The 27764-nt window shown below is 46.1% G+C and overlaps 1 protein-coding gene across 6 annotated transcripts in view; it reads left to right on the top strand.

The window, feature by feature from the left end:
- The window catches only part of LOC109895284 (protein MTSS 2-like), a 70231-nt gene extending 43408 nt beyond the window's left edge, over positions 1-26823 (top strand). Inside the window, exons 4-16 of one of the 6 annotated variants that reach the window (XM_031830761.1) lie at positions 10091-10175; positions 11578-11669; positions 12003-12077; positions 12966-12974; positions 13809-13966; positions 14443-14550; positions 14955-15052; positions 18180-18312; positions 18633-18707; positions 19150-19299; positions 19793-19969; positions 20398-20563; positions 20805-26823. In XM_031830761.1, the coding sequence (XP_031686621.1) occupies positions 10091-10175; positions 11578-11669; positions 12003-12077; positions 12966-12974; positions 13809-13966; positions 14443-14550; positions 14955-15052; positions 18180-18312; positions 18633-18707; positions 19150-19299; positions 19793-19969; positions 20398-20563; positions 20805-21580 (2102 nt within the window). In that variant the 3' untranslated portion in view covers positions 21581-26823. Of the gene's footprint in view, positions 1-10090; positions 10176-11577; positions 11670-12002; positions 12078-12965; positions 12975-13808; positions 13967-14442; positions 14551-14954; positions 15053-18092; positions 18313-18632; positions 18708-19149; positions 19300-19792; positions 19970-20397; positions 20564-20804 lie in introns of all 6 variants that reach the window. The other 5 variants (XM_031830759.1, XM_031830762.1, XM_031830760.1 and 2 more) reach the window with 5 other exon arrangements.
- The last annotated feature ends 941 nt before the right edge of the window (positions 26824-27764 follow it).

Below are 27764 nucleotides of genomic sequence, written 5' to 3'. Positions count from 1 at the left end.
TGTCATTTGGTTAGCTAGCAAGAGATGTGAATCGCCTTGCTAGCTAGCTATGCTAAACTACTGTTATACAGTTAGTACATCTCTTGTGTTCGTAAATTCACTCTGGCTAGCTATCTACTCCGATTTTAGAGCACTCTGGTCTAAGTGTGCCAGAGTGCACAATAACTAATGAATTTACGAACGCACAACACCCGTTGAATATGAACAGTGTCAGTATACGTAGGCTCAAAAATGTGGTTAGTCATGAACGCACTATATAACATGACAACGACCTAACCAGTTCTGCCAGGGTGAGCAAAAGCAGCTGGAAGTAGCTAGCAAGCTAGCCATCTTTAGCCAGTTAGCTTGGGGGCTTGGTTGGGACGAGCATACTTTGGCAGGCAAGCCGCAGAAGAACGAGCAGGCTATTCCCCCATCATTTACCAGTGCAATTCTGACTGCCAACTTCCTGAAAAAGGTTTGCGCTGCCTATCATTAGTTGTTGATCTTGTTGATGTGCATTTTGGGAAAGATGGCCTACCTTTTTTATGGTTGTTTGATCAATGGGACTGTAAAGTTCCCAAATGTAAGATGACTCCTGTGGTATTTATCTGCATATGTGCAGCAATCCAATCAAGTGCATTTTGTGACTTTTGCCGAATGCGTTCCAGTTATCTAACGTCACGCTGTTGCAACTGCCTGTAAACACACAGTCCAGTTCAAAGTGAATGGTGGCAGGCCCTTGTGGCAAATGGCTTGTTTGCGTATAGGCCTACTCTAGCTCTGAATGGCTATAGAGGACCGGTCTGCGTAGACTCCGGTCCTGGGTGAGAGAGACGTTTTATTTCCTGCAGTGTCTAACTGTCCAAATGCACGGCCTCTTTCCCACTCTATATTGCCATCGAATTTTCACAAATGCCTTAGTGTACGTAATTTTCAAACAATCTAAGAATTGATGAAAACGTGATAATGACAAAGTGCATGCTTGTCATAAAAATAAGTGTAATTTCTTCCTACACACAATACACCATAATGACATAGTGAAAACAGAAATACCTTATTTAAATAAGTATTCAGACCCTTTGCTATGAGACTCGAAATTAAGCTCAGGTGCACACTGTTTCCATTGATCATCCTGGAGATGTTTCTACAACTTGATTGGAGTCAGCATGCCAGAAATGTAATTGAAGAAACCATAGAATCTAACCACATTTGGGAAAATTGGAAAACACTAAACCAACAAAACTGGAAAACACTAAACCAACAAAACTGGAAAACACTAAACCAACAAAACTTGAGTCCACCTGTGATAAATTCAATTGATTGGACATGATTTGGAAAGTTACACACCTGTCTATATAAGGTCCCACAGTTACAGTGCATGCCAGGGGAAAAAACAAGCCATTAGGTCAAAGGAATTGTTCGTAGATCTCCGAGACAGGATTGTGTCGAGGCAAAGATCTGGGGAAGGGTACCAAAAAATGTTGGCAGCATTGAAGGTCCCCGAGAACACAGTGGCCTTAGCATTCTTAAATGGAAGATGTTTGGAACCATCAAGACTCTTCCTAGAGCTGGCCGCCCGGTCAAACTGAGCCCTGGTCACGGAGGTGACCAAGAACCCGATGGTCACTGACAGGGCTCCAAAGTTCCTCTGTGGAGATTGGAGAACCTTCCAGAAGGACAACCATCTCTGCAGAACTCCACCAATCAGGCCAATATGGTAGTGGCCAGATGGAAGCCACTCTTCAGTAAAAGGCACATGGCAGCCCGCTTGGAGTTTTCCAAAAGGGACCTAAAGGACTCTGACCATGAGAAATAAGATTCTCTGGTCTGATGAAACCAAGATTGAGATGTTTGGTCTGAATACCAAGTGTCACGTCTGGAGGAAACCTGGCACCATCCCTATGGTGAAGCATGGTGGTGGCAGCATTATGCTGTGGGGAGGTTTTTCAACGGCAGGGACTGGGAGACTAGTCAGGATCGATGTCCTTTCCCAATGGAAAGCTTGAAGCTATTTTCTGATCAAATGCTCTGAGTGTTGTGACTTGCATGTGAAGGGCTGTGCGCCTACTGCGGCCCTGAAAGCAAGCATTTCTAAAATGTGGAACATTTCCAGGAGCCCCATAAAGAGTCATGGGATAGCATGTGAAACCACAGCCGCCCACCTTGTGACAGAGCAGAACATGGCTGTGGTTGTGACTGAGGAAGGGAGGAGGAGAAAGAGAGACACCCAGTGATCAAGGAAGATCCAGCACTGATAAGCAACAGTCTAATAATCCATTGCCAAAGTGATACTATGATACGGATGTGAATGTAGGCTTATTTTCATACAGTAACACTTTCGAGTTACTGGTATTAGATAGGTACTATTATATTAGGTAGAGAGGAGTGGAAGTTAAAGAATGTTCTGCCAGAGTGACCTTAGCAACAGACAGCCCCACCGACAGTCACAAGGAGTGCTAGTTCTGCATTGTCACGGCAACCAGCAGGACTGTCAGTCTGAGGGGTGCTGATTGATTTGGAAAGGGAACGAAGGCAGGGAACGAGGGGCCTGTGTCTGCGTGTTTTCTTCTGACTGTGTCTCTCCAACAAGCGGAATGGAAAAACAGTGTTCTTGTGCATTAACCACACGCTCCTACCTGCATTGCTGTCCTCAAACTGAACCCACCTGCTAGAAAGGCTTGCTGTGCCTCCACAGAGGTCTAATTTGGGTTTAAGCTAGTGAGCAGTATTGGAGTCTTGCCAGGCAACTGGCCGAGTTTATCCACTTATTTCCTAAAGTTCATCAACCGTGCAGACGGAATGAAAATGAGGTTCTCTCTACACTTTCATTTGTTTTCTCACTTGTTCACTCACCGTCTCTCAAAGACTGACGAATAGGAACATTTCACACAGAGGAAAGGATAGTGTTTATAACTAACACGACAGGGTGTTTTTACTAGTGGGCACACCACCTATAATGCAGCCTCCATGGCAGGTCAGTGACCCTCCTGTGTCCCAGGGTGGAAGAATGGCTGAAAGGAAGCTGAGCAATGTCAGAAAAGGCAGAGCGAGGGAATAGAGGGATATCCCACGGGGAGTCCCCGTGGAGGAGGGTGGGGCGCCCACAGCAGGGGCTGTACTAATTACACCTTCTTTACTGTTACACACACACATACACGGAGAGAGAGAGGGCTGAGTGGCAGTGCGGAGGATGATTCACAAATTGAGCATGTCCATATCCCACTGCCATAAAGCATGCAGCCTACTAAGTTCCTACTGCATCTATTTCATATGCAAACCTTGGGGGGGGTCATCACAGACTGGCAAAAAGTAGTGTGTGTGTGTGTGTTTGATCTACTGCTCTCCAACCAGTGAATTCATCATGGCATTAATAGAGCTCCATAAATATGCAGTGCAGACTGGCTTGGCTTCCTCCTCTCTCCCAAAACGTGCTTCACCTTACCATGGGGATAAGTTAAGAGTATGAGACCTGAGATATGTGTTTTAGTGTTTTGGACTGGCAGTGGTGTATTATATGAGATGGTGTGTGGTATGTTGTTTAGGGTGGTTGCATACTGCAGTATTTTACAGGGAGCTGTGAATATGGGGTATGTCTGTGTGTCTGTCTGTGTTTGTTGAGGCAGTGGGTTGGGCAGAGACTAGCAACAGTGTCTGGGTTGGTTTTCTGCTTCTGCGGTCGGCACACGTGCCTTATCTCCAGGAAATACACTTGAGGAGATCTGGGGAACCCCTAGCAGCTGTCCCACAGAACAGATGAAAATAATCAGGATGTACGATTATCAACTGGGATTTCACGTTCACACACTTCCCTACTGCTACGGAGAACACGTGGCTGGAGGTCTGATGTCTCGGTGTGGTATTGAATCTCGTTGAGTCCTATTGCTGTTTGTTTAGGCCCAAGTGTTTATTCCACAGGTCAGAGTCTGGAGGGGCGTGTGGATGTTAGCTGTTTGCACCACTGTGTGTGTTTGAACAGTGGCCACTCCACTCCCTCTCAGTGGCGACTTGGCTTATCCTCTCTCATCTGCAAGGAAATACTCCAGGCTGTCATGACCCCGACGTTCCCTATTTGATAAATCAGGAAAGAAGAAAAGAAGTCACATCCTCTACTTCTACCGTTCGATAGCCTCACTGAGGGAGGGGAGGAGAGAGAGACGTGTAGTACAGTCGTGGCCAAAAGTTTTGAGAATGACACATGTTAATTTCCACAAAGTTTGCTGCTTCGGTGTCTTTAGATATTTTTGTCAGATGTTACTATGGAATACTGAAGTATAATTATGTAACCGATGGTTGGGAGAAGTTGCTCTCATTCTTTATTCATGGCTGTGTTCTTAGGCAAAATTGTGAGTGAGCCCACTCCCTTGGCTGAGAAGCAACCTCACACATGAATGGTCTCAGGATGCTTTACTGTTGGCATGACACAGGACTGATGGTAGCGCTCATGTTGTCTTCTCCTGACAAGCTTTTTTTCCGGATGCCCCAAACAATCGGAAAGGGGATTCATCAGAGAAAATGACTTTACCCCAGTCCTCAGCAGTCCAACCCCTGTACCTTTTGAAGAATATCAGTCTGTCCCTTCTTTGCTGTCTTTCTTGACACCAGGCCATCCTCCAAAAGTCTTTGCCTCACTGTGCGTGCAGATGCACTCACACCTGTCTGCTGCCATTCCCCGATCTCACAGCTGAATCAACTTTAGGAGACGGTCCTGGCGCTTGCTGGACTTTCTTGAGCACCCTGAAGCCTTCTTCACAATAATTGAACCGCTCTCCTTGAAGTTCTTGATGACCCAATTAATGGTTGATTTAGGTGCAATCTTACTGACAGCAATATCCTTGCTGTCAGTAAGCCCTTTATGTGCAAAGCAATGATGACTGTGTTTCCTTGCAGGTAACTGTGATTGACAGAGGAAGAACAATTATTCCAAGCACCACCCTCCTTTTGAAGCTTCCAGTCTGTTATTCGAACTCAATCAGCATGACAGAGTGATCTCCAGCCTTGTCCTCGTCAACACTCACACCTGTGTTAACGAGAGAATCACTGACATGATGTCAGCTGGTTCTTTTGTGGCAGGGCTGAAATGCAGTGGAATTTTCTTTTTTTTGGGGGGGGGGATTCAGTTCATTTGCATGGCAAAGAGGGACCTTGCAATTAATTGCAATTCATCTGATCATAACATTCTGGAGTATATGCAAATTGCCATCATACAAAGTAAGGCAGCAGACTTTGTAAAAATGTATATTTGTGTCATTCTCAAAACTTTGGGCCACGACTGTAGACTGTCATGCTGAATTGTATTAGCAACCTAAAGGTGTCTGTAGGTGTCTGTAGCCTGACAGGATGTGTGGTTGAGGAAATCAGTTAGGGGGGGGAAGAGATGGAGGGAACACGAATGCCAGCAGAAGATGCCTGATCACTCTGTTCCTGCCTGTCATTCTCTGTCGCCCTGCTCTATCGCTCTTTCCTTCTGCCTTCCTCTCTCTCCACACTCCCTCTCACATCCACCCAATGCACCCACTCCTTCGTGTCTCCTTCTCTCCCACCACCTTTCTCTCTGTCATATCAGCCTGTTCCCTCACCATGGTGTTGGTTGACTAAATGTCATGGGAAAAATCAATATGTGCTGGCTCCCTGTGGGTTCACTGCGGGAGGGGAGTGTTGCAGGGAGGAGGGTTACTGGCAGGGAGGCTAACAGTAAACACAGGCTGGCTGTGCTGGGGTTAGGGCAGGAGCAGATGGAGATGACAGCAGACTACACAGAGGAGAGGAGTTCCTTTCAGGATTAGTTCACTAGATCTCTATTAGGGGTTGACCTATAGCTAAACAAGGTATAGTGACTGAGCTATTGGCTGCCCATACTGTACAAATACTGTGTGTGGGGGGGGGGGGGGGTCATCACAGACTGGCAGATTAAACATGCTTAATTTTACTCACATTCCTCACCTTTCTATATATACAGTGGCAAAAAAGTATTTAGTCGGACACCAATTGTGCAAGTTCTCCCACTTAAAAATATGAGGCCTTTAATTTTCATCATAGGTACACTTCATCTATGACAGACAAAATTAGGAAATAAAATCCAGAAAATTACATTGTAGGTTTTTTTATGAATTTATTTACAAATTATGGTGGAAAATAAGTATTTGGTCAATAACAAAAGTTTATCTCAATACTTTGTTATATACCCTTTGTTGGCAATGACAGAGGTCAAACGTTTTCTGTAAGTCTTCACAAGGTTTTCACACACTTGCTGGTATTTTGGCCCATTCCTCCATGCAGATCTCCTCTAGAGCAGTGATGTTTTGGGGCTGTTGCTGGGCAACACGGACTTTCAACTCCCTCCAAAGATGTTCTATGGGGTTGAGATCTGGAGACTGGCTCGGCCACTCCAGGACCTTAATGCTTCTTACGAAGCCAATCCTTCGTTGCCCGGGCGGTGTGTTTGGGATCATTGTCATGCTGAAAGACCCAGCCACCTTTCATCTTCAATCCACTTGCTGATGGAAGGAGGTTTTCACTCAAAATCTCACGATACATGGCCCCATTCATTCTTTCCTTTACACGGATCAGTCGCCCTGGTCCCTTTGTAGAAAAACAGCCCCAAAGCATGATGTTTCCACCCCCATGCTTCACAGTATGTATGTTTGGATGCACTCAGCATTCTTTGTCCTCCAAACACGACGAGTTAAGTTTCTACCAAAAAGTTATATATATTTTGGTTTCATCTGACCATATGACATTCTCCCAATCTGGATCATCCAAATGCTCTCTAGCAAACTTCAGATGGGCCTGGACATGTACTGGCTTAAGCAGGGGGACACGTCTGGCACTGCAGGATTTGAGTCCCTGGCGGCGTAGTGTGTTACTGATGGTAGGCTTTGTTACTTTGGTCCCAGCTCTCTGCAGGTCATTCACTAGGTCCCCCCGTGTGGTTCTGGGATTTTTTCTCACTGTTCTTGTGATCATTTTGACCCCACAGGGTGAGATCTTGCGTGGAGCCCCATATCGAAGGAGATTATCAGTGGTCTTGTATGTCTTCCATTTTCTAATAATTGCTCCCACAGTTGATTTCTTCAAACCAAGCTGCTTACCTATTGCAGATTCAGTCTTCCCAGCCTGGTGCAGGTCTACAATTTTGTTTCTGGTGTCCTTTGACAGCTCTTTGGTCTTGGTGGTAGTGGAGTTTGGAGTGTGACTGTTTGAGGTTGTGAACAGGTGTCTGTTATACTGATAACAAGTTCAAACAGGTGCCATTAATTCAGGTAATGAGTGGACAGAGGAGCCTCTTAAAGAAGAAGTTACAGGTCTGTGAGAGCCAGAAATCTTGCTTGTTTGTAGGTGACCAAACACTTATTTTCCACCATAATTTGCAAATAAATTCATAAAAAATCTTACAATGTGATTTTCTGGACTTTTTTCTCATTTTGTCTGTCATAGTTGAAGTGTACCTATAATGAAAATGACAGGCCTCATCTTTTTAAGTGGGAGAACTTGCACAATTGGTGTCTGACTAAATACTTTTTTGCCCCACTGTGTGTGTGTGTATATATATATATATATATATATATATATATGCACAGCCTCACATACCTAGCTACACACACATAGCTAGACACCTAGCTACACACACATAGCTAGACACCTAGCTACACACAACTACACACAGAGCTAGACACACGCTGGCCTAATTTGTTTCCCAGATGTGAGCCTGGAGTTTTTTTTTTTTCTCCCTCATCTTGTTGTTGATCTCTTGCGGATGTTGTTGATAGAGAGAGAGATATTTCATAAGAATATAAAACAGGAAGAGAATATATTAAAAGGAGGGAAAACAAACAAACACACACAGGCTGTTACATTCTCTCCCCAGCAGTTAGCTCTTTAGAATGTGTGAGGAGATCCCTCTCAGCACTGCCTCTCTCTCTCGCTTTCTGTCTGCCACTTTCTCTCGCTTTCTCTCCTCTCTCTTTTTGTCACTAGGTATCAACCTCTCTCTCCCACTCTGTTTCTCTCTCCTGCGCTCTCAACTTTAACTTTCAATTTCAAGGTGCTTTATTGGCATGACATTAGGCACTATTTCATATTGAGGTTAGAAAATGCCCCCACTCCTTCCGTATGTGTTTGTGTGTTGGGGTGTGTGTGTGGGAGGGGGGTGTAGGGTTATGGGGCATTGCCCTGGGCTGGATTAATACATGGTTGCTGGGTAATTAAGCAATACGGCTCGAGGGGGTGTGGTAAATGGACCATATACCACAAACCCCCAAGGTGCCTTATTGCTATTATAAACTGGTTAGCAATGTAATTAGAGCAGTAAAAATAGCTGTCAGCCAATCAGAATTCGGCACTTAAACCACCCAGTTTATAATTATGAATAGACATTCTCTGTATTTTAACAGTGTGTGTTCACGGAGACTGGCCTTTTAGTCTCTCTCTGTCTCTGTCTCTCTGCAGTAATCACTGATTTGACTTTAGGCATCCAAGTGAAGGAGGGCCCAGCAGTACAGAAGGCGGATTGCTTTACCGGCATTGTCATTAATAAGTCCTTAGTTTGGTTCATCTCTAGAACAAATGAACAAGTACCCCCCCCCCCCCCCCCCCCCACCCCCTTTCTCATTTGTCCCTCTCTGTGTGTAATCAATGTGTATACATTTGAATACTAGGAGCCCATCTCTCTCACCAGTCTTATAGGTATGACCTCACCAAGATGAGGCCAGGGTCACAGGAGCCCCAGATGGGTGATGGCTGTACCGATAGGGATGGGATGGACCAGGGGGCAGGATGCTCGGATTGACTCAGATAGGATCCTGCTGTCTCTCAGTCTAGGTCACTCTCATGGTGTGTACACACACACACCACACACACACACACACACACACACACACACACACACACACACACACACACACACAGTGTCAATGAGCAACTGGGAGACTGGGAGGACTAATATGATGATATGACTTAGGTGAAGGAGCTGGCTTGTCTGCACTTAATCTGAGGTTGAAGGGTCTGCTTGTCCAACAGGAGTAATCAGACGGAGTTGGGGCAACCCCTCTCCCTCCCACTGGGGCACGTGTAGGGACAGGGGTGTAGTCCGAGCCAACCCCGGGTATATGGAGAGAGAGGGGTGTGGATAGGGTGGGGTTTGACCAGATAACCCCTTAGCACCAGGATTGGGGAGTAGAGGGTTAAATCCCGTCGGAGCTAAACCCCTTGTACGCTGTCCAGAAATCTGGGTGAAATCTGGGTTCAGCTCTCTAGAGCCGTACCTCTGTCAGCACTTGTGAGATTTAACCCTGATGTTAGAGGCTATCAGACTAAGAGATTGCATGTATTAGATACTAGAACTCCAGATGTGACTCTTCCTACTCACATGTTACCTATCATATTGCCTAGTCACTTTACCCCTACAGTATGTACATAGCTACCTCAATCACCTTGTACCTCTGCACATCGACTCGGTACGGGTACTCCCTGTATATAGCCATGTTATTTTTATTCGCTATTCACTTTCTATTTATTCTTCGTGTCACTATTTCAATTTGTGTTGTCTTTTAATTCTGCGTTGTTGGAAAAAGACCCGTAAGTTAGCATTTCACTGTTGGTCTACACCTTGTTGTTTACGACGCATGTGACAAGTAAAATTAGATTTGAATTGGAGTGCTTGTTTCTTCACTGGAGTGTATACTCTGAGGCTCTTTCTAAGCCAGTAACACCGGTGGTTGCTTGGCTCAGCTTCTTTGGAAGCAAGTGAAGTGGCCCGCTCAGAGTCCGGGATCAGCTTTTTCCAAATGTTCTTCCTCGGCTAAAAATAGCCTGATGTTTATCAGAGTTCCAGGTTACTCACTCACAGTCTCACGCTCACTATACACATACTGTACACTACACTCTCACACACTGCGTAGGCCTCTGTCCTTAATATCTTTATTTGGACTAGGGCAGGAGTGTGTATATTACCTCCAGGTTGCTGCTGTCTGTTGGAGTGAATATTAAACAGACCTCAGTGGGCAGTCTGTTTGGTGGTCTGTCTGGCTTGTCGGTCTGCAGTATACATTACGTTGACTGACCGTTTTCCAGAGTGTTTCCCTAACCTCCTCTGTGTTGGGATCTCTTTCAGGCGCCACCAGAGACATTGGATCAGCTCTTACCAGGATGTGCATGCGGCATCGCAGCATCGAGGCCAAACTGCGCCATTTCACCAAGTAAGTCCCGCCCTCTTACACAGGCATCCTCCTATAGGCCTAGCTCTGTCCCTGCTATCACTCCGTTGGTGGGGATTGGTCCCGTGAACTGTCAGTCACTGCTCTGTGTAAAACCGTATCTTTGACGATGGTAGCCAACAGTAATGAGTAGTAGCTGTCATCCCATCCATGTTCCTTGGCTGACCTACCGGTCATGGGTTTTCCATGTAAGTCTATCCCAGTGTTTGGGTCGGGTCTGTGGTAATGTGGAAATAGCAGTGCAGAACACTTGTGCGTGTGTGATTTTAAACACAAGATCACCTCAGACTGGTTATTCTACACACTATCTAGACTGGAACCCTCTCTCCCTAAAATGTGGGATGCAGACAGGAGACGGAGGGAGGAGAAAACAGAATGTGAGGACTAAAACCCTCCATCTTCCCATCCTCCATCTTCTTCCCTCCCTCCCCTCTCCCCAAATCCCAAGCACCTCATTATAGGACGTCTGTAGACTCTTCTCTCGGACACGTAGACTAAATGAATGGAACCACCAGCAGCAAGCAGCCCGCTCTGTTCTAGACCACACAGTAAATCTCAAAGAAAGGAATCCATTATATTATGTCTGCAGTCTCGAATGATTTCTTTTCCAAATCAGAAGCTATTACCACCATGGTGGTGTCTGTGGTGATGAGGATGATGGTGAGGATGGTGGTGACTTGTTGGGGGGTGTTTACATTCCTAACAAAGCATTTCTGGGAGCAAACGTTTTCTGACCCTGTGGTGGCACATCAACACCGGTCTCCTAACCCGTCTACTTTGCGCCACACTATAAACAGGGCTGGAGTCCACATCAGCACTGTGCTGTCAGTCTATGATTGGTCGACCTGGGAGGCTGCCGTTTCCACACTCCACCATGGGACTCCCAGCTCATCCTGGAGTGATGGGGGTGTGCAGATGTGTCACATACCAGAAATAGTGAAGTGGGACGAGCCACGAAGGAGAATTTATATAACCGCTTTCCCTTTCTAAAGATCTCATACCTTAGAGCGTATATTTTCCATGGTTTCATAAGAAAACAGAACATTTTTAGAATTCATCACGGACTCATTTTGTCCACGTGTTCCATGTGATGTGTGCCAGATGAAGCCACATTGTTACATTTTAAATGGATAAGAAAATCATTATAGCCTCCCGAGTGGCGCAGCGGTCTAAGGCAGTGACTCGACCTTCACCTCATCCTGAGCCCGTTAGGGAGCTGCAGCGATGAGACAAGATCGTAAATTGGATATCACGAAATTGAGGAGAAAAGGCGGGTAAAAAGAAATACCCTCCCAAAAATAATAATCCAAGTAAATCATTATTATAACCGTTAATTAACACACCCGTTGTACCTCGCGCTTCCTCTTTCCCTCTGTCCTCCCAGTGCTCTGATGGAGAGCTTGATCACTCCTCTCCAGGACAGGATTGAGGATTGGAAGAAGACCGCCAACCAGCTGGACAAGGACCATGCCAAAGGTGAATAATAATATTATTGGATTTATATGGCGCCTTTCTACTCAAAGCGCTTTACATGGTAAGGGGGCAAACTCGCTTCATCCACCACCAATGTGTGGTACCCAACCTGGGTGATGCACGGCAACCATTGTTGTGCCAGAGCGCTCACTGCACATCAGCGAGCATGGTGGAGAGGTGAGGAGTGCTGTATGGCAAGTAGGAATGAGGGGGGGGTGACTAGGTGGCCATGATGAAAACATCATGATGGAGGTGGGGTACCTCTGGCCATTCATATTCCCCTCTTGTCTCCGCTGTCCAAAGTGGATGACATTCTGTCCCCTCTCTCTCCTCCAGAGTACAAGAGATCTCGTCATGAGATCAAGAAGAAGTCCTCAGACACCATGAAACTGCAGAAGAAGGCCCGGAAAGGTAGGCTGCTCCTCTTCTCGCTCTCTCCGACTGACAGCTAGCATGGCTGAACACTCCAAACTGCCCTCTCTGGCGATCCAGCGCTCTATCACAGCAGGTTGTGCATTTTGTTTGGGCTCGATAACTATAGGTTAACCCGGACATTCTCTGTTATGTAACGGTCTCAGCTGTGTCTTCCCTTCAGCATGACATTACAGTAGTACTAGAAGTAGTGCTGACAATGTCAAGGTCAAATACTCAAGGTGAGATCCTTTGCCAAGGCATTCTGACTATATCAGTGTTTTTTTTAGTTTTTTTTAAAGCGTTTGACATAGCTGACATGTGTTTGCAGATTGTTGACGATTACAGTTTGGTCTTGAAAAGGGCCATCGCCTCAAATCACTACAGAGAAGGGGTGAAATGAGGGAAGCCGCAGTGAGGGAGGGAGAACATAGCTCCACTCCATGTTAGTGAAGACTGAGGTTATAGAGCAACACTCTCCTCTGGTGGTCAGGATGATAATGACAGGCCTTCCCTCATTCCAGCAGCCAATAAATACTGTTGTCTATTTAAGGCTGTTTCTAGACAGTTGCCAGGCAGATGCAATAATCTAAAATGATGAACTGAGGTGTATTTAATCTGAAAACCGGTGGACATTGATGTTTGGGTCGAATTGGTTTTGATTTGGCTGCAACAGTGTTTTTGCTCTAACTGTGCGCACTTTGGCTGCGAACTGAGCTGTGATGGCTTCCTTGTACTAACCCTAACGATGAGCTCAACGATCTCTGCTCTCTCTCCTTTACCCCTGTCACCCCTCTGACCCTCTATATGTCCCCTTTGTTGTCCCTTCCTCCTTTTTCTCTCCCCTCCTCTCTCCCTCTCTGTCTGTGTTTGATTTCCGTTCTGTAGAAATCCAGGGTAAGTATGTGGTTCTCGTCCCACAACACTGCTATGCAATGCTACAGCTTCTTCTTGACATGTATTCTGTGTAGAGGGGCTTCCCATGACCAAAAAAAATGACTATTGGGAGACGGTAAATGGCTACGTGATTTACATCACTATAATGCATTTGGCCTGATACACTATTCTTCAGGTAGTTTGGCCCGCTAGCTGCAACCATTAAACATCTTCTTTCTGAGCCCTCTGGAAAGCTGCCCTGTGACATTTTGTGACTCCTGCATGACTTGTTGTTCTAAAGCTCTTTCTGCTTTCTGCTCACAGCACTGGTTGCTGTTGACTAAGACCCCCCTCCCCCTCCTTGCTTCTCTACCATGGGCATCTCTGACACTACTCCCTGCTGCATGACTTAACATTACAAGACATTTTGAAGACACTTTAATTTTGTTCATTTTTTTTTCATTTTTTGGTTTATCTCATGTAGATACCGTACCAGTGTAGTATTTGTAGATCATTCTGTCCTGTGTCCATGGTGTCTGTTATTGGCTTGGGGGACCGAGATGGGAGGGAGGGGAGGGGCGACATTTTGTCCCTTCAAGCCCAGACACACCACACATTTTCTAATCTTTTCTTTCTCTCCTTCTCCTCTCTCTTGTGTGTCACACTTGGGTTTTTCCTTGTGACCTCTCTGTTACCCTCTTCTCCTGCTTTTGTCCTTCTACCATCCCCTGTCCTCTTCCTCGTCCCGCTCCCTGCATTCTCTCTCCATTCCCAATCCCCGCCACTCCCTGTATACTATGTCCCTTTCCCTGCTCCTTGTTCCTGTCCCCTGTGCTCTTCCTCCTGGCTTCCCAGGCCGAGGGGACCTGCAGCCCCAGCTGGATAGTGCCATGCATGATGTGAATGACATGTACCTGCTGATGGAGGAGACAGAGAAGCAGGCGGTGCGCCGCGCTCTGGTGGAGGAGAGGGGACGCTTCTGCACCTTCATCGGCTTCCTGCAGCCTGTAGTGGTAAGACTGGAGGAGGGGAGGCAGGGGCTGTATGGGGAGGGGAAACACCAGGAAGCTGGGGTGAGACATAGGACCAATCCCTAATCGTCCCGTCATCCCTACGCTTTATGCACTTGTGGAGATCTGAGAGGTTTTGATTGGTGCAAGCAATATGGTAAAACTTCCATCGGGCCTATCGGAGGGTGAGGTGGAGCTATTACCAGTTTGCTCATACCAATCAAATCCTATCATGTGTTTAGGGGACGATTTGGGATTGGGCCAGAGTGAAGATGAAACGGGAGGAGGGGAGACTTGTCAGGGGCTGAAACCTAACTTGGGGGGGGGGGGGGGTCAATAAGCCACCAGCTAAAATATATTGACATTGCCCTCTAGTGTTGAGTCAAAGCTGAACAGTTGCAGTCATTCACATAAGGCCAGCGCTATTGCCATAAATAATAACACTAACTGACTGAAATGAGTCTCGTTGTTTTGATCAGAATGGAGAGATTGCCATGCTGGGAGAGATCACTCACCTCCAGGCCATTATTGATGACCTCACTGTGCTCACCACTGATCCCCACAAACTGCCCCCCGCCAGCGAGCAGGTGCCGACGCTCTCTTCTAAGATATATTTGTGTTATTTTTAGTCTAGTATTTTAGTATAATGCACCATCTCTCAGTCCCACTGTCTAGACAGAGGTCATGAAATGCTAGGTGGAACAGTGCTTGTGTGATAGAGTGAAATGTGCCATAACAAGAATAGAATCATAATGTGTACCAGCAAGCAATATGCTATTCATTTATCTGAATGTGATAAAGATGTCTGTTTGTACAGAGTTTGATTAGTAATGCCGAGGAATTCCTATAGGGGAAGCATGCAGTTTACCAGCTCATGCATTACAACTTAAGCTAATGCTAATGTGTCCGTGTGAATCGTTCTCATATTTCCCGCCTTTCAGGGGTATAACACTTATATGGTGCTGACTGGTTTGTCCTCGCTCTCTCCCAGGTGATTAAAGACCTGAAGGGTTCAGACTACAGCTGGTCCTACCAGACCCCTCCCTCCTCCCCCAGCAGTTCTGGCTCCAGGAAGAGCAGCATGTGCAGGTACGAACCAGAGGGAGACAGGACACATGGACTAGAAATACAGACATTTGTATTGACCTGGATTCATTTGATTTGATTAACAAGGGGGGGGTTCTTTGTTTTGATCCAAGGTGTGTGGATGATATGTTGTTGGCTATGTGAGTGTGATCATGCAGTATATCTGACAATATAAGGCGACAGGGAAAGTGTCAGTGAGAGGTGGCGATCAGATATGTGTCTTGTCTTAGTAAAAGAGGCGCCCCTGCATGGCTGCACATGTCTGTCTGTATGAGAGTCTACTGAGCGTCTGTCTACTGGTCCATGTGTCTGTTGTCCTACTGTGTCCTCTGTCCTCACAGTTTAATCACAGATGGCGCCATATGGCTTGCAACACTCAGAGCACTAAAAATTGTGAAAATTACAACTTAAAACAGACTTGTTTGATGATAACGAATAGCACATAACATTTATGTTAGAATGTAGAGTTTTTTTCCAAATAATCCCTGTTTCCATGTGTGATGAAGTGGGACACTTATTAGGTCTGAAGTGGTGTCTTCTATTCTGAAGAAGTATCTCTCAGGCTTGTCACGATAGTGCTCTGATGTGTCGCTTGTGTCACTGTCTGGGAGGCCATGTCTTTGGTCATGCCAGCAACCCTGCCCTGTACCCTGTGTGTCTAATCTACCCATGCTTGGTTCTCACATGGTCTTAACTTGTCTTTCCATGTTTCCTCCTCCTCCTCCCTTCCCAACCCTCTACCTCTGACCCCCCCCCCCCCCCCCCCCCCCCCTCAACATGTCTATCCCCATCCCTGCATGTGTGTCTCCCAATCTCTCCACTCTACATTCACACTTACCCTTGGTGTTCTGTGTGTTTGGCCTCTTCTCTATTTCCTGTGGTTTGATCACTTCCTATTCCTCTGTATTTGCACGGCCTCTCTCTCTTCCTGTGTGTTTGGCTTCTCTACTCTGTGCTTCCTCCCCCCCCTATTCTGGTTGGGTTCCCTTATTTCACTGCTGCTGCTTTCTACTTTCAACTTCAACTTGGAAATGTCCTCATTTTAACCTCTGACCATCATATAAACTACCCGTCTCTCTCATATGATCTCTACCCAATAAACTACCCATCATATAAAACATGTCTCTCTCATATGAACTCTACCCATCATATAAACTACCCATCATATAAACTACCCGTCTCTCTCATATGAACTCTACCCATCATATAAACTACCTGTCTCTCTCATATGATTTCTACCCATCATATAAACAACCCGTCTCTCTCATATGAACTCTACCCATCAAATAAACTACCCATCTCTCTCATATGAACTCTACCCATCATATAAACTACCCGTCTCTCTCATATGAACTCTACCCATCATATAAATTACCCATCATATAAAACATCCGTCTCTCTCATATGAACTCTACCCATCATATAAACTACCTGTCTCTCTCATATGAACTCTACCTGTCATATAAACTACCCATCATATAAACTACCCGTCTCTCTCATATGAACTCTACCCATCATATAAACTACCCATCATATAAACTACCCATCTCTCTCATATGAACTCTACCCATCATATAAACTACCTGTCTCTCTCATATGAACTCTACCCATCATATAAACTACCCGTCTCTCTCATATGAACTCTACCCATCATATAAACTACCCATCATATAAACTACCCGTCTCTCTCATATGAACTCTACCCATCATATAAACTACCCATCATATAAACTACCCGTCTCTCTCATATGAACTCTACCCATCATATAAACTACCTGTCTCTCTCATATGAACTCTACCCATCATATAAACTACCCGTCTCTCTCATATGAACTCTACCCATCATATAAACTACCCGTCTCTCTCATATGAACTCTACCCGTCATATAAACTACCCATCATATAAACTACCCGTCTCTCTCATATGAACTCTACCCATCATATAAACTACCTGTCTCTCTCATATGAACTCTACCCATCATATAAACTACCCGTCTCTCTCATATGAACTCTACCCATCATATAAACTACCCGTCTCTCTCATATGAACTCTACCCGTCATATAAACTACCCATCATATAAACTACCCGTCTCTCTCATATGAACTCTACCCATCATATAAACTACCTGTCTCTCTCATATGATCTCTACCCATCATATAAACAACCCGTCTCTCTCATATGATCTCTACCCATCATATAAACAACCCGTCTCCTTCATATGAACTCTACCCATCATATAAACTACCCGTCTCTCTCATATGAACTCTACCCATCATATAAACTACCCATCATATAAAACATCCGTCTCTCTCATATGAACTCTACCCATCATATAAACTACCCGTCTCTCTCATATGAACTCTACCCATCATATAAACTACCTGTCTCTCTCATATGAACTCTACCCATCATATAAACTACCTGTCTCTCTTATATGAACTCTACCCATCATATAAACTACCCGTCTCTCTCATATGAACTCTACCTGTCATATAAACTACCCGTCTCTCTCATATGAACTCTACCCATCATATAAACCACCTGTCTCTCTCATATGAACTCTTCCCATCATATAAACTACCCATCATATAAACTACCCGTCTCTCTCATATGAACTCTACCCATCATATAAACCACCCGTCTCTCTCATATGAACTCTTCCCATCATATAAACTACCCATCATATAAACTACCCATCATATAAACTACCCGTCTCTCTCATATGAACTCTACCCATCATATAAACTACCCGTCTCTCTCATATGAACTCTACCCACTGCTTACTCTGCTCCTCTGGCCGATACATCACTGTACCTCGCTACCATCAATCTCCCTTCTTTTCCCCTTTCCGTCTCACTTCATCACTCTCTCCCCATATCCATCTCTACACACCATCGTTCAATTTCCTACCTTCTCCATCTCTTACTTCATAAATGTGGTTTATATGAAATCCCCATACCTTAAACACTTCCCTTCACCCTGCCTGACCCTCTTCCCTGCCCCCTCACCACCCTGTCACCCTGGCCCCACCCCCCCTGCAGCAGTGTGAACAGCGCCCACAGTAGCGCCTCTCGCTCCTCCGGAGGCTCTCAGACTCACTCACCCAGTTCGTCCTATCGCTACCGCAGCCTGGCCCAGCCGCCACCAGGGAACGCTCACCGCCTCAGCAGCGTCTCCTCCCACGACTCAGGCTTCATATCACAGGACGCCAACGTCTACTCCAAGCCTCCCTCGCCCATGCCCTCTGACATCACCAGCCAGGTATGACTGCCGTCACAGATATGTATGGTATGACTGCCGTCACGGATAGGTATGGTATGACTGCCGTCACGGATAGGTATGGTATGACTGCCGTCACGGATACGTATGGTATGACTGCCGTCACGGATACGTATGGTATGACTGCCGTCACGGATACGTATGGTATGACTGCCGTCACGGATACGTATGGTATTACTGCCGTCGCTGCAGTGCTGAAACGTAGCTCCGCCCCCTCCTTGGTTTTATTTCCTCCACTCTTCTGCCTGACGTCTCTTGGTTTTGCATTCATTCTCCTTCTTGACCTCTCTTCCTTTCTGCAGAAGTCATCAAGCTCCGCATCCTCCGAGGCATCCGAGACCTGCCAGTCAGTCAGTGAGTGCAGCTCTCCCACAACGGTAAGTACAACAGCTCCCTCGCTCTCCTGTCCCAATGTGTGGATCTCCCGTTTCTTTCTGTCACACGATTAACTGACTTTGAAAAATAATGTGAATACACTATAGCCGTGCTCATTTTAGTTTAGTTGTCTGGGTTTTGCATACTTTAATGTTGTTGTATGAGAGATTCTCTCCCTAAGTATGTGTACTTCATCAGCCCAGGGGAACTTGTGGTCATCTGCTCTGTCACCGCTGATTTCTTGTCTTTGCCCTCTTCTGCTACTCATACACTTTGTGTGTGTTTGGGACTGCAGATGCACGTACTTGCGTGCATGCACCTGTGTGTTTATGTATGTATGTATGTACGGTATGACCCAGAGGTCACATCACAAAGGCTCCTCCCATAAGCCTTTGGCGTTGATGGACGCTCTGACGATCACGATCTTGTCTCTCCGTTCCGCAGTTTGGCTCGTCCTTCGCTACCTTCCGCCCTGCTCTCTCTCACACTGGCTCCATCAGGCCTCTCTCTGTCATACTTCCTGCGTCCCCACCCTATAACTGCTCCCCTGGATCCAACACTACCTCTCCCACATCAAAGGTTCCTTGCTGGAAGGTTTGTTTTCATCTGCACACTTTACTTTGCAATTTTTGGTTATTAATTTTTTTGGTTTGTGTTTTAATTTGTGCTTCTTGAGTTAACGCTTATTCACCAGGTTTTTCTTTTCATTTCACCATCTGCTTAACTCATTCATGACTTCATTACTTTGCTCCCTAACCTGTGTGCCTTTTTGTGTTGTCGTTGGCCAACAGTCTCACCCCCTGGTGTCAAATCTCCTATGTGGTGATTTGCTAAACTGAGCAGGCCATGGGTGGCATCCATTTCACCTTTCGAAGTCTCACAAACTCAAAAGGCTTCAAACCAATAAACCCACTCATCAACTTGGCCCAATACCAAACACTCACTCGCACACAATGAGGAATCCCCCCCCCCACACTGTACCCAGATGAAAGGCGTCAAACTGCTGGATAGTGAACGGGTCTCTCTCATTAGAGAGTTCACTCTGTTGCTTTTCACTGCTTCTTATTAACAACCCCCACCTCTTCAGGATTGGTCCAAGGCAGGATCTTATGAGCAGCCATTGGCTGGCACGCTTCAGCGGCGGAAGGAGCCCCTGGATAGGCTGAGGGAGAGCGAGGTATCCCCGGGCTCCCAGGGATATGCTGGTGCTCACCCAGACGATGTCCAGAGGCCCCGAATGACCCCCGCCACCATCGCTGCCAAGGTAACAGAGATTTATCTCACAATGGTGTGAATACAAGACACATTCAGCTATATCACAACTGTTGTATTTTAACCCCAAATTGGATTTTGGTGGTTATAGTCTGTCCGTTGTGCTTGGTAGTGGTCCCGTGCTCCTACCGTATGATGTGTTTTCAAAGGCAATTGATTGCGATACAGTTAGATCCTAGATTGCAATACGATTCTGGAAACCTTGAACTTAGTTATCATCCTAATCATGCGTTAGTCCCGTGTTAGTCCACTAGTCACGTGTAGCTCAGTTGGTAGAGCATGAAGCTTTCAGAGGAAGAGTTGTGCGTTCAATTCCTATGAGGGACCTGTACGAAGAAAAGTACTCTGATGTACGCACTCTGTAAGTTGCTCTGGATAAGAGGGTCTGCTAAATGACAATGCGTTGTTGCTTCCTCCCAGCACGGCGAAGAGGTGTCTCCAGCAGCCAGTGACCTGGCCATGGTCCTGACCCGTGGTCTCAGCATGGAGCAGCAGAAGAGCAACAGGGACTCCTTGCAGTACTCTAGTGGCTACAGCACCCAGACCACCACGCCCTCCTGCTCCGAGGACACTATCCCCTCTCAGGGTACCACTCTGACACGTACACTCCTTCTCTCGTAGAGTAAACACCAATGCATACAAAAGTCAACCTCACTTACATTAACCAACAGAGAATGCACTCACTGTCCTCTCTCAAGGTAACAGACATGTACTATACCCACTCACAACTTAAAGAGTACACACATCCCTTTACTTGGTAGCTCTCCACCGAGATGCAACACTCTGAATAGCACACCACATCCCTCCCGTCTTTCTCTCTCCCCCAGGGTCGGATTATGACTGCTACTCTGTGAATGGAGATGCCGAAGGTGAGGCATCAACTGACTTTGACAAGTCCTCCACCATCCCCCGCCACAGCAACATCGGCCAGAACTACCGCCGCATGATCCAGACCAAGAGGCCGGCCAGCACCGCTGGTCTGCCCAGTGGGGCCCAGGGCGGAGTGCCTGGAGGGGGAGGGGGCATTGGGACCCCTGGGACTGCCACCATCCGCCGAACCCCATCCACCAAGCCGGGTGTGAGGCGCACCCTGTCCAACGCGGGCCCCATCCCTATCCGCCCCCCCATAGTGCCAGTGAAGACACCCACGGTGCCTGAAGCTCCTGGGGGGTACCCCGGGCCTCCGGTACGTGTGGGCAGTGAGGAGTGCGTGTTCTACGTGGCGGATGACTCCTCCCCCAACACGTTGGAGTATGTGAAGGCCTCTCCCAAGCGTCTGAGCCTGCCCAACACAGCGTGGGGGTCTGGGGGAGCGATGGAGATGAGTGTGTATGTCCAGCACGGCTCTGAGGAGGACCAGATGATAGCCGCTAACCGCCACAGCCTGGTGGAGAAGATAGGAGAGCTGGTGGCCAGTGCCCATGCCCTTGGGGAGGGACAGTTCCCCTTCCCCAACCTTCCTGATGACCCCCCACCTGGCCCGGCCCCCCAGCACGACCCCCAGGCCACCGGGTCAGGCACCGATGTGCTGGTGTCCATCCGCAGGGGTGTGCGGCTCCGCAAGACCGTCTCCAACGACAGGTCAGCGCCCAGGATTTTGTGATGGTCCACAGCGGTGTGGAGGGAGCGCAGCCTGCACCCACCGTGGTGCCCCAACCACTACATACAGTACTGACTCTGTAGTAAAGAAGTGAATATGACAACAGAAGATTACAAAAAAAACAAGTTTAATTAGAAGTAAATGATAAATAACAATAATAATGCTGATAATGAAAAAGTAAATGATGAATAATAATGACAGGCTCTGGCCACTATAACTGTCGTGTCTGGGCGCATGTTTGTTTAATTAGCACCACCATCACCATGGGATCCTCAGACTGTATATAGAGACTCTGTCTGGACTGACTGCTGAGTGAGAGACTGTTTATAGGGACCTGGACTTCCAGCCACCCTCTCCACCTCCTCCCACTCCTCACCCAACCTCTTACCCCCCCCCCCCCCCCCCCCCATTCTAGAGTAAAACAGAGGGAAGCAGGTGGCGGAGAGACAGATGAAAAGTGGGGTCAATAGGGGGTCCCATCTCTCCCTTTAGCCCGGGCCACAAGGCTCTGACAATGCACTGTTAGCTTTAAACCATGGCTAACCGTGTGTGTGTGTGTGTGTGTGTGTGTGTGTGTGCGCGCGTGTAAGAGGTGGGCAGAGTTCTGCTGCAGGTCAGCCGGTTGTATTTGAGGGTGGGGATTCTCTCCTCTGTGTCGTTTGTTGTTACCCTCACACGGGGCCCACACTGGCTAAATCAACGTCGTTTCCACATCATTTGAATGAAATGACGTTGGACCGACGTGGAATAGACGTTGAATTGACATCTGTGCCCAGTGGACTGTTTTTATTGTGACATTTGATTTCCTGTTACCACTGTATGAGAAGCTACAAAATGAAGCCAGGCGTATATATTTTCTAAATCCAGAGAGAACATGTTAATAAGAAATGGAGCAATAAATGGGTTTTATTTTCTGCTTGCGGAGTGGAGGAGAAACAGAAGCTGTTATCTTAGGTTTAGGTTCTCTTTTTTAACTTGCAGGCAATCATCAGGCATGCTCAAGTACACATGACAGTGGCTGTCTAACTCTGGCCATTGGCTTTTCTCAAGTCCTGGCCTGATGTGTTAAAAAAATCTGAAAAATCCTAGAAAACTGAAGCACTTTGAAGGTTAGTTTCTAGTGTGACCACTAGGAGTCAGTGTGGTCACGCTATGTGATGAGACGAGGGTGCTGGGGGACTGAGACAGTTGGTTGTCATGCGGTGTGCTGAGTGCGTGCCACAGACCAGTGAGTGAAGCAGTTCAATTGGTGAGAGAATAGGAAGATCGAAAAAGGAAGTGATAAAGAAAGGTGGGAAATGGGAACGGAAGGATACGCCATTGGAGGCATGGTTATGTACAATGGGTCCATGCTGAAAAGGTTGAATTCCCCAAAAAACTGATTTATAATGTAGATCATAACATTTATGTAAAGAGGGGGATGGTAAGCTGCTGTACTAGTCATCACCTGTTGTGAGTCTCAAACATGAGATCCATAGCTCATATGAACCATGTGCAGCCTTTACTCGGGAGCTGGCTTTGCTAAAGACATTAGAATGAAAGTAACTATAGCCAGGGAGAAACAGTGTGGATAATGTAAGGTGTTGCCAGAAGAAGAAGGCGGATATTTATGTTTACAGAGTTAGCTGGAAGAGAGTTGCTGCAGCGGAGAGAGATGGAATGAGCATTTCACTGCCTGTTCATACTGTAAGCCCGAGTCGAGAGTCAGACGCACAGGTGGAAGTCAAGACTAGAAACTGTATGAATATATAGTAACCTTTCATAAAATTATGTTGCCATATTTTTGCAATAATGTTATGCTGTAGTCTTACTTTTGTCAATGAAAAAAATAATAATTCCAGAGAACAATGAATCACAGTGATATAGGATCTAAGCAGGCAGAGAGAGCATTATTCTGACCGTTGTACTGTAGGGTAGTGATGAACTTCATGGATGTCTGCCTAATGCTCCCTAGCAGTGAATGTTGATGTCCTCACCTTGACGACAATGACCATTACAAAATGTATCTCGATGCTTATTTTGTTAAAAAAAATGTTTTTATTTATTTAGCTTAAATAGAGCACTGTTTTAGAAATGCCTGTGGCTGTTTTAAAGGGTCTGCTTTGAGAAGATGAGAGAAACACCTGGTATTGTAGAATATCGCTCATCTGCTGGAGTGCTGAAATAGTACTTCCGCAAGGGGCTCTGTAAGAGGGTATGTGTGGGTGGGTGTGACGCGGAGGAAGGGGAGAGACCAGCAGTCTGGTGGGCGTGTCCCAGGGTGGATGTGACCTCCCGTGGCACAGTGCATTCTCGAGGATGCTCATCCAGAGAATGTCTGCAAAGCACAGGTCAGAACGATGTATATTTATATATACATATATACATACATATACTGTTTAAGAAGTTGAACACTAATTGTACAGGTCAAATTGCTAGAACAAAAAACAAAAGTTTAACTCACTTTACTTCACATTACTGAAGAAATGTTTACTGTCTTTTTAACTGTGCAGACTTAACTCTGGCAATTATTCTGTTCCAATTTCTTGTCATGCTTGAATTACTCTGCTTCATTCTGATTGTGTGTGATGCTCCTTACCGTTCCCCAGCCCCCAACTATGTAACCATCACTTCTATCAGAGCATTAGAGCGAGAGAAAGACAGGATGTGGCACAGAGACAGACAGACCGAGTGAGACTGGGCCGTTTGCTAGTGTGTGTTAGACTGAGAGGACCCCTACAGAGGAACTACAGGGATGTCAGTCTTGGTTGTCTCTCTGCCTGGGATGAGGTGACACTCTCCAAGACCCCATGGTGGATGACTAGCAGTCACCTCACTCCCTCACACCCCCACAGCTGGGCTGTCTCTGGGTATGTGAAGGCCTCTCCCTCTTTCCTCACTATCACTTGCTTCTCGCCATCCTCACACTGGGCAGAGATGTCAGTTTAACGTCTAGATTCGATTTACATTTGGTTGAGTTGTCATCTAACAATAATTCAACATTAAATCAATAAAAAAAATGTTTGTTAAAAGTTGGGTGCGAAAAAGACTGATGCCCATGCATTGATGACTTTTTGCACATCCAATTCGTTTTCCAAGTTGATTCAACGCATAGTTTTTTGGGGGGTTGGAATGACGTGGAAACAATGTTGATTTAACCAGATTTTGCCCAGTGGGCTACCCCCACTTATACTCTCAATAAATTAACGTGTTTCTTTTTTAACCTCTTATCCACCCCAACTCCTACTAGCAGCTCACTCCATAGCTTGCATCAGCTCTTAAGCCAGAGCCAAGCCCAAACTCCTACTAGCAGCTCACTCCATAGCTTGCATCAGCTCTTAAGCCAGAGCCAAGCCCAAACTCCTACTAGCAGCTCACTCCATAGCTTGCATCAGCTCTTAAGCCAGAGCCAAGCCCAAACTCCTACTAGCAGCTCACTCCATAGCTTGCCTCAGCATCAGCTCTTAAGCCAGAGCCAAGCCCAAACTCCTACTAGCAGCTCACTCCATAGCTTGCCTCAGCATCAGCTCTTAAGCCAGAGCCAAGCCCAAACTCCCAACAGGACTTTGACTGAAACACTTTCCCGCTGGGTGCTAATGCAAGGACGGGGAATAACTGTGTCGTCACAATAAAATGCTAGTTTCACATTAGAAGAACAACACTTCCATGAGAACATGATATGATGTCTCATGCTGGCTGGATTATAGTTAATGAAATAATTTAAATTAAACCTTAGCTTCACTCTAAGTGAGTGTTAATTTGCGATAAGTGCCCATGTGACTTCTCTCTCTCTCAAATCGGGTGAGTTGTTTGTCTGTGTATCCTGCTGCGCTTACCACGGGTGGTGTGTCCATAGTGTTAGCGCTGTCGTGAGGGGAATGGAGCAAATGGGTTGATGGGAGTGTTTTAGCATAATACAATTTTCTCTTCATGTCGAGTGAGGTTTGCACAGTGCTGTGTAGAGATGTATTTTTCACTTCCGTGTCTCTGCAATACAGCCTCGGTCGCAAATTACACTTATTTAAATAGCTTTTTGCATACTTATGCAGATCACTTTCACAATTTCAATAATAGAGAAAATGTGCTTTCATTGCCTTGTGAGTTTCACTGTGTGTGATTTAATACTCCCCCCGCTAAGCTATATAGAAATAACAATGGAACTCATTCATAATGTAGGATACTGGATATGTAACAGGAGTCTATAGGTCTCATTTGGGTCTCCATGATGCTTTGCCTAACACAGGTCAACCTGTCCTCCCCTCTTAATCCTGGATAAGAGCTTGGTTAATCAGCCTTATTACTTTAATAACATTAGAAAGTGGATGACTGTATGCCTTTATAGTCTAGGCTGGTGTTAGTGTCCGACCAGTGCGCACAGCCGTACTGTGACCTTGCAAATCACTTTATGCCGTTGTAAGGTAGCCAAACAGCCCAAGCCCCTCTTCCTTTAACTAGCTTATAATTCATATGTTCAAGCATATGTCAGGGCAAAGATTGAATCAAGCTGGGTAGCTGTGGGGTGTAGGTCATGTATGGAGGTTATACTGTACGTGGTCTAGGAGTAGTGTGTTTACATTGTCTACAGGTGTTGCGTTGGTGTGTCTTCGTTCTCATGAAGTCTGCCCTGACGTATGTTGAGGATCTCTGACACTGATGGAGAAACAGACTCTGCCTCGACACAAGGTGGCTACACGCCCACTCTCCCACCCACACACAGCCTGTCCCCGTCTATTTAAAAAGACCAACAAAGTCACCCCACAACGATGTCACCATCCGTTAACTCAACTCTGTCAGCTCCTGAGATGTAGTCAGGCAGGGAGGTGACGACTCACGTTTCCAGGTGCCATGGTAACAGAACTGAATGTCTTATCACTTGTGGATTCTCTGTGGTTTCTTCTCTCTTCCTCTTCCCAAAGCCCAATCCAATATTAAAGCTAAACCAATGCATCTATGAACATGACCCTTGCCACAGTTTTTATGAAGTCATTATTTTCATTACGTTATTGTGAAGAGATATGTGCGCATATGTTTTTTTGTACAAAACTCCCTCCAATGGAGTCACGTAACGCTACAGGTGCTGTTTTCTGTCTGCTAATTTCTCTCCTCTCTAATTTATTGTGCCCTTTTCTCCAAGGCTGTTTTGCCTCTTTCGCTGATAAGTTTTTCTTTTTATATTATTAATCCTTTCAATTTGGTTTAGTCACTGCTAATGTAACAAAACGCACTGTGATGATTCCAGTATTAATAAAATATGTACTTAAACTGTGCACGAGTTTGAGAGACGAGTCCTTCATTTGGTATTTAAAAATGTGTTTTAGCGGAATAAACAGCTCTCACTGTTAGAGGTTGATAGGTAGAGCCAAGCCGTTGTTCCGTGTTTGGTCGACAGGGGGCGCCAGAGATCTGCTAGGACTAACACTGAGGATGCTTTAGAACTCAGCAAGACAGATTCTGATTACAGGAGGGGGATGTGTCGGTAGCGCCAATTGATGCGTGTATGTCACCCAAAACTTCAATTAAGTTCAGCAGTAAGTTTAGGCTCCTGTGCCAACACGATGCTCAGTGTAGCTTGAAATAACAGAATGACCAGAGGGACAGAATACTGAAGTGTTGGTCTGTCTGGTATATATGTCACCCCAGTGTTACTGCTAGGAGATCATGCAGAAGCTCATCACCAGCAGCATACCACTGCTGGCTTGCTTCTGAAGCTAAGCAAGGCTGGTCCTGGTCAGACCCTGGATGGGAGACTAGATGCTGCTGGAAGTGGTGTTGGAGGGCCAGTAGGAGGCACTCTTTCCTCTGGTCTAAAAAAAAAAAAAAAAGCCCCAGGGCAGTGATTAGAGACACTGCTCTGTGTAGGGTGCCATCTTTCGGATGGGACGTTAAACGGGTGTCCTGACTTTGAGGTCATTTAAGATCCCATGGCACTTATTGTAAGAGTAAGGGTGTTAACCCCGGTGTCCTGGCTAAATTCCCAATCTGACCATCACGGTCACCTAATAATCCCCAGTTTACAATTGTCTCATTCATCCCCCCTCTCCCCTGTAACTATTCCCCAGGTCGTTGCTGTGAACGTGTTCTCAGTCAGCATACCTGGTAAAATAATGATTGAATAAAAAAATCCTGGACTCCACACAACGAGTTTGTGACGTCAGTACATGGAAAAAAACAGTATGTCTTCATTAAACCACTGACAGAACAAGGACGA

This window comes from Oncorhynchus kisutch, linkage group LG8 (assembly GCF_002021735.2).
Source record: "Oncorhynchus kisutch isolate 150728-3 linkage group LG8, Okis_V2, whole genome shotgun sequence".
In the NCBI taxonomy this organism is placed as follows: domain Eukaryota; kingdom Metazoa; phylum Chordata; class Actinopteri; order Salmoniformes; family Salmonidae; genus Oncorhynchus; species Oncorhynchus kisutch.
This window is presented reverse-complemented; position numbering and strand designations above follow the sequence as displayed.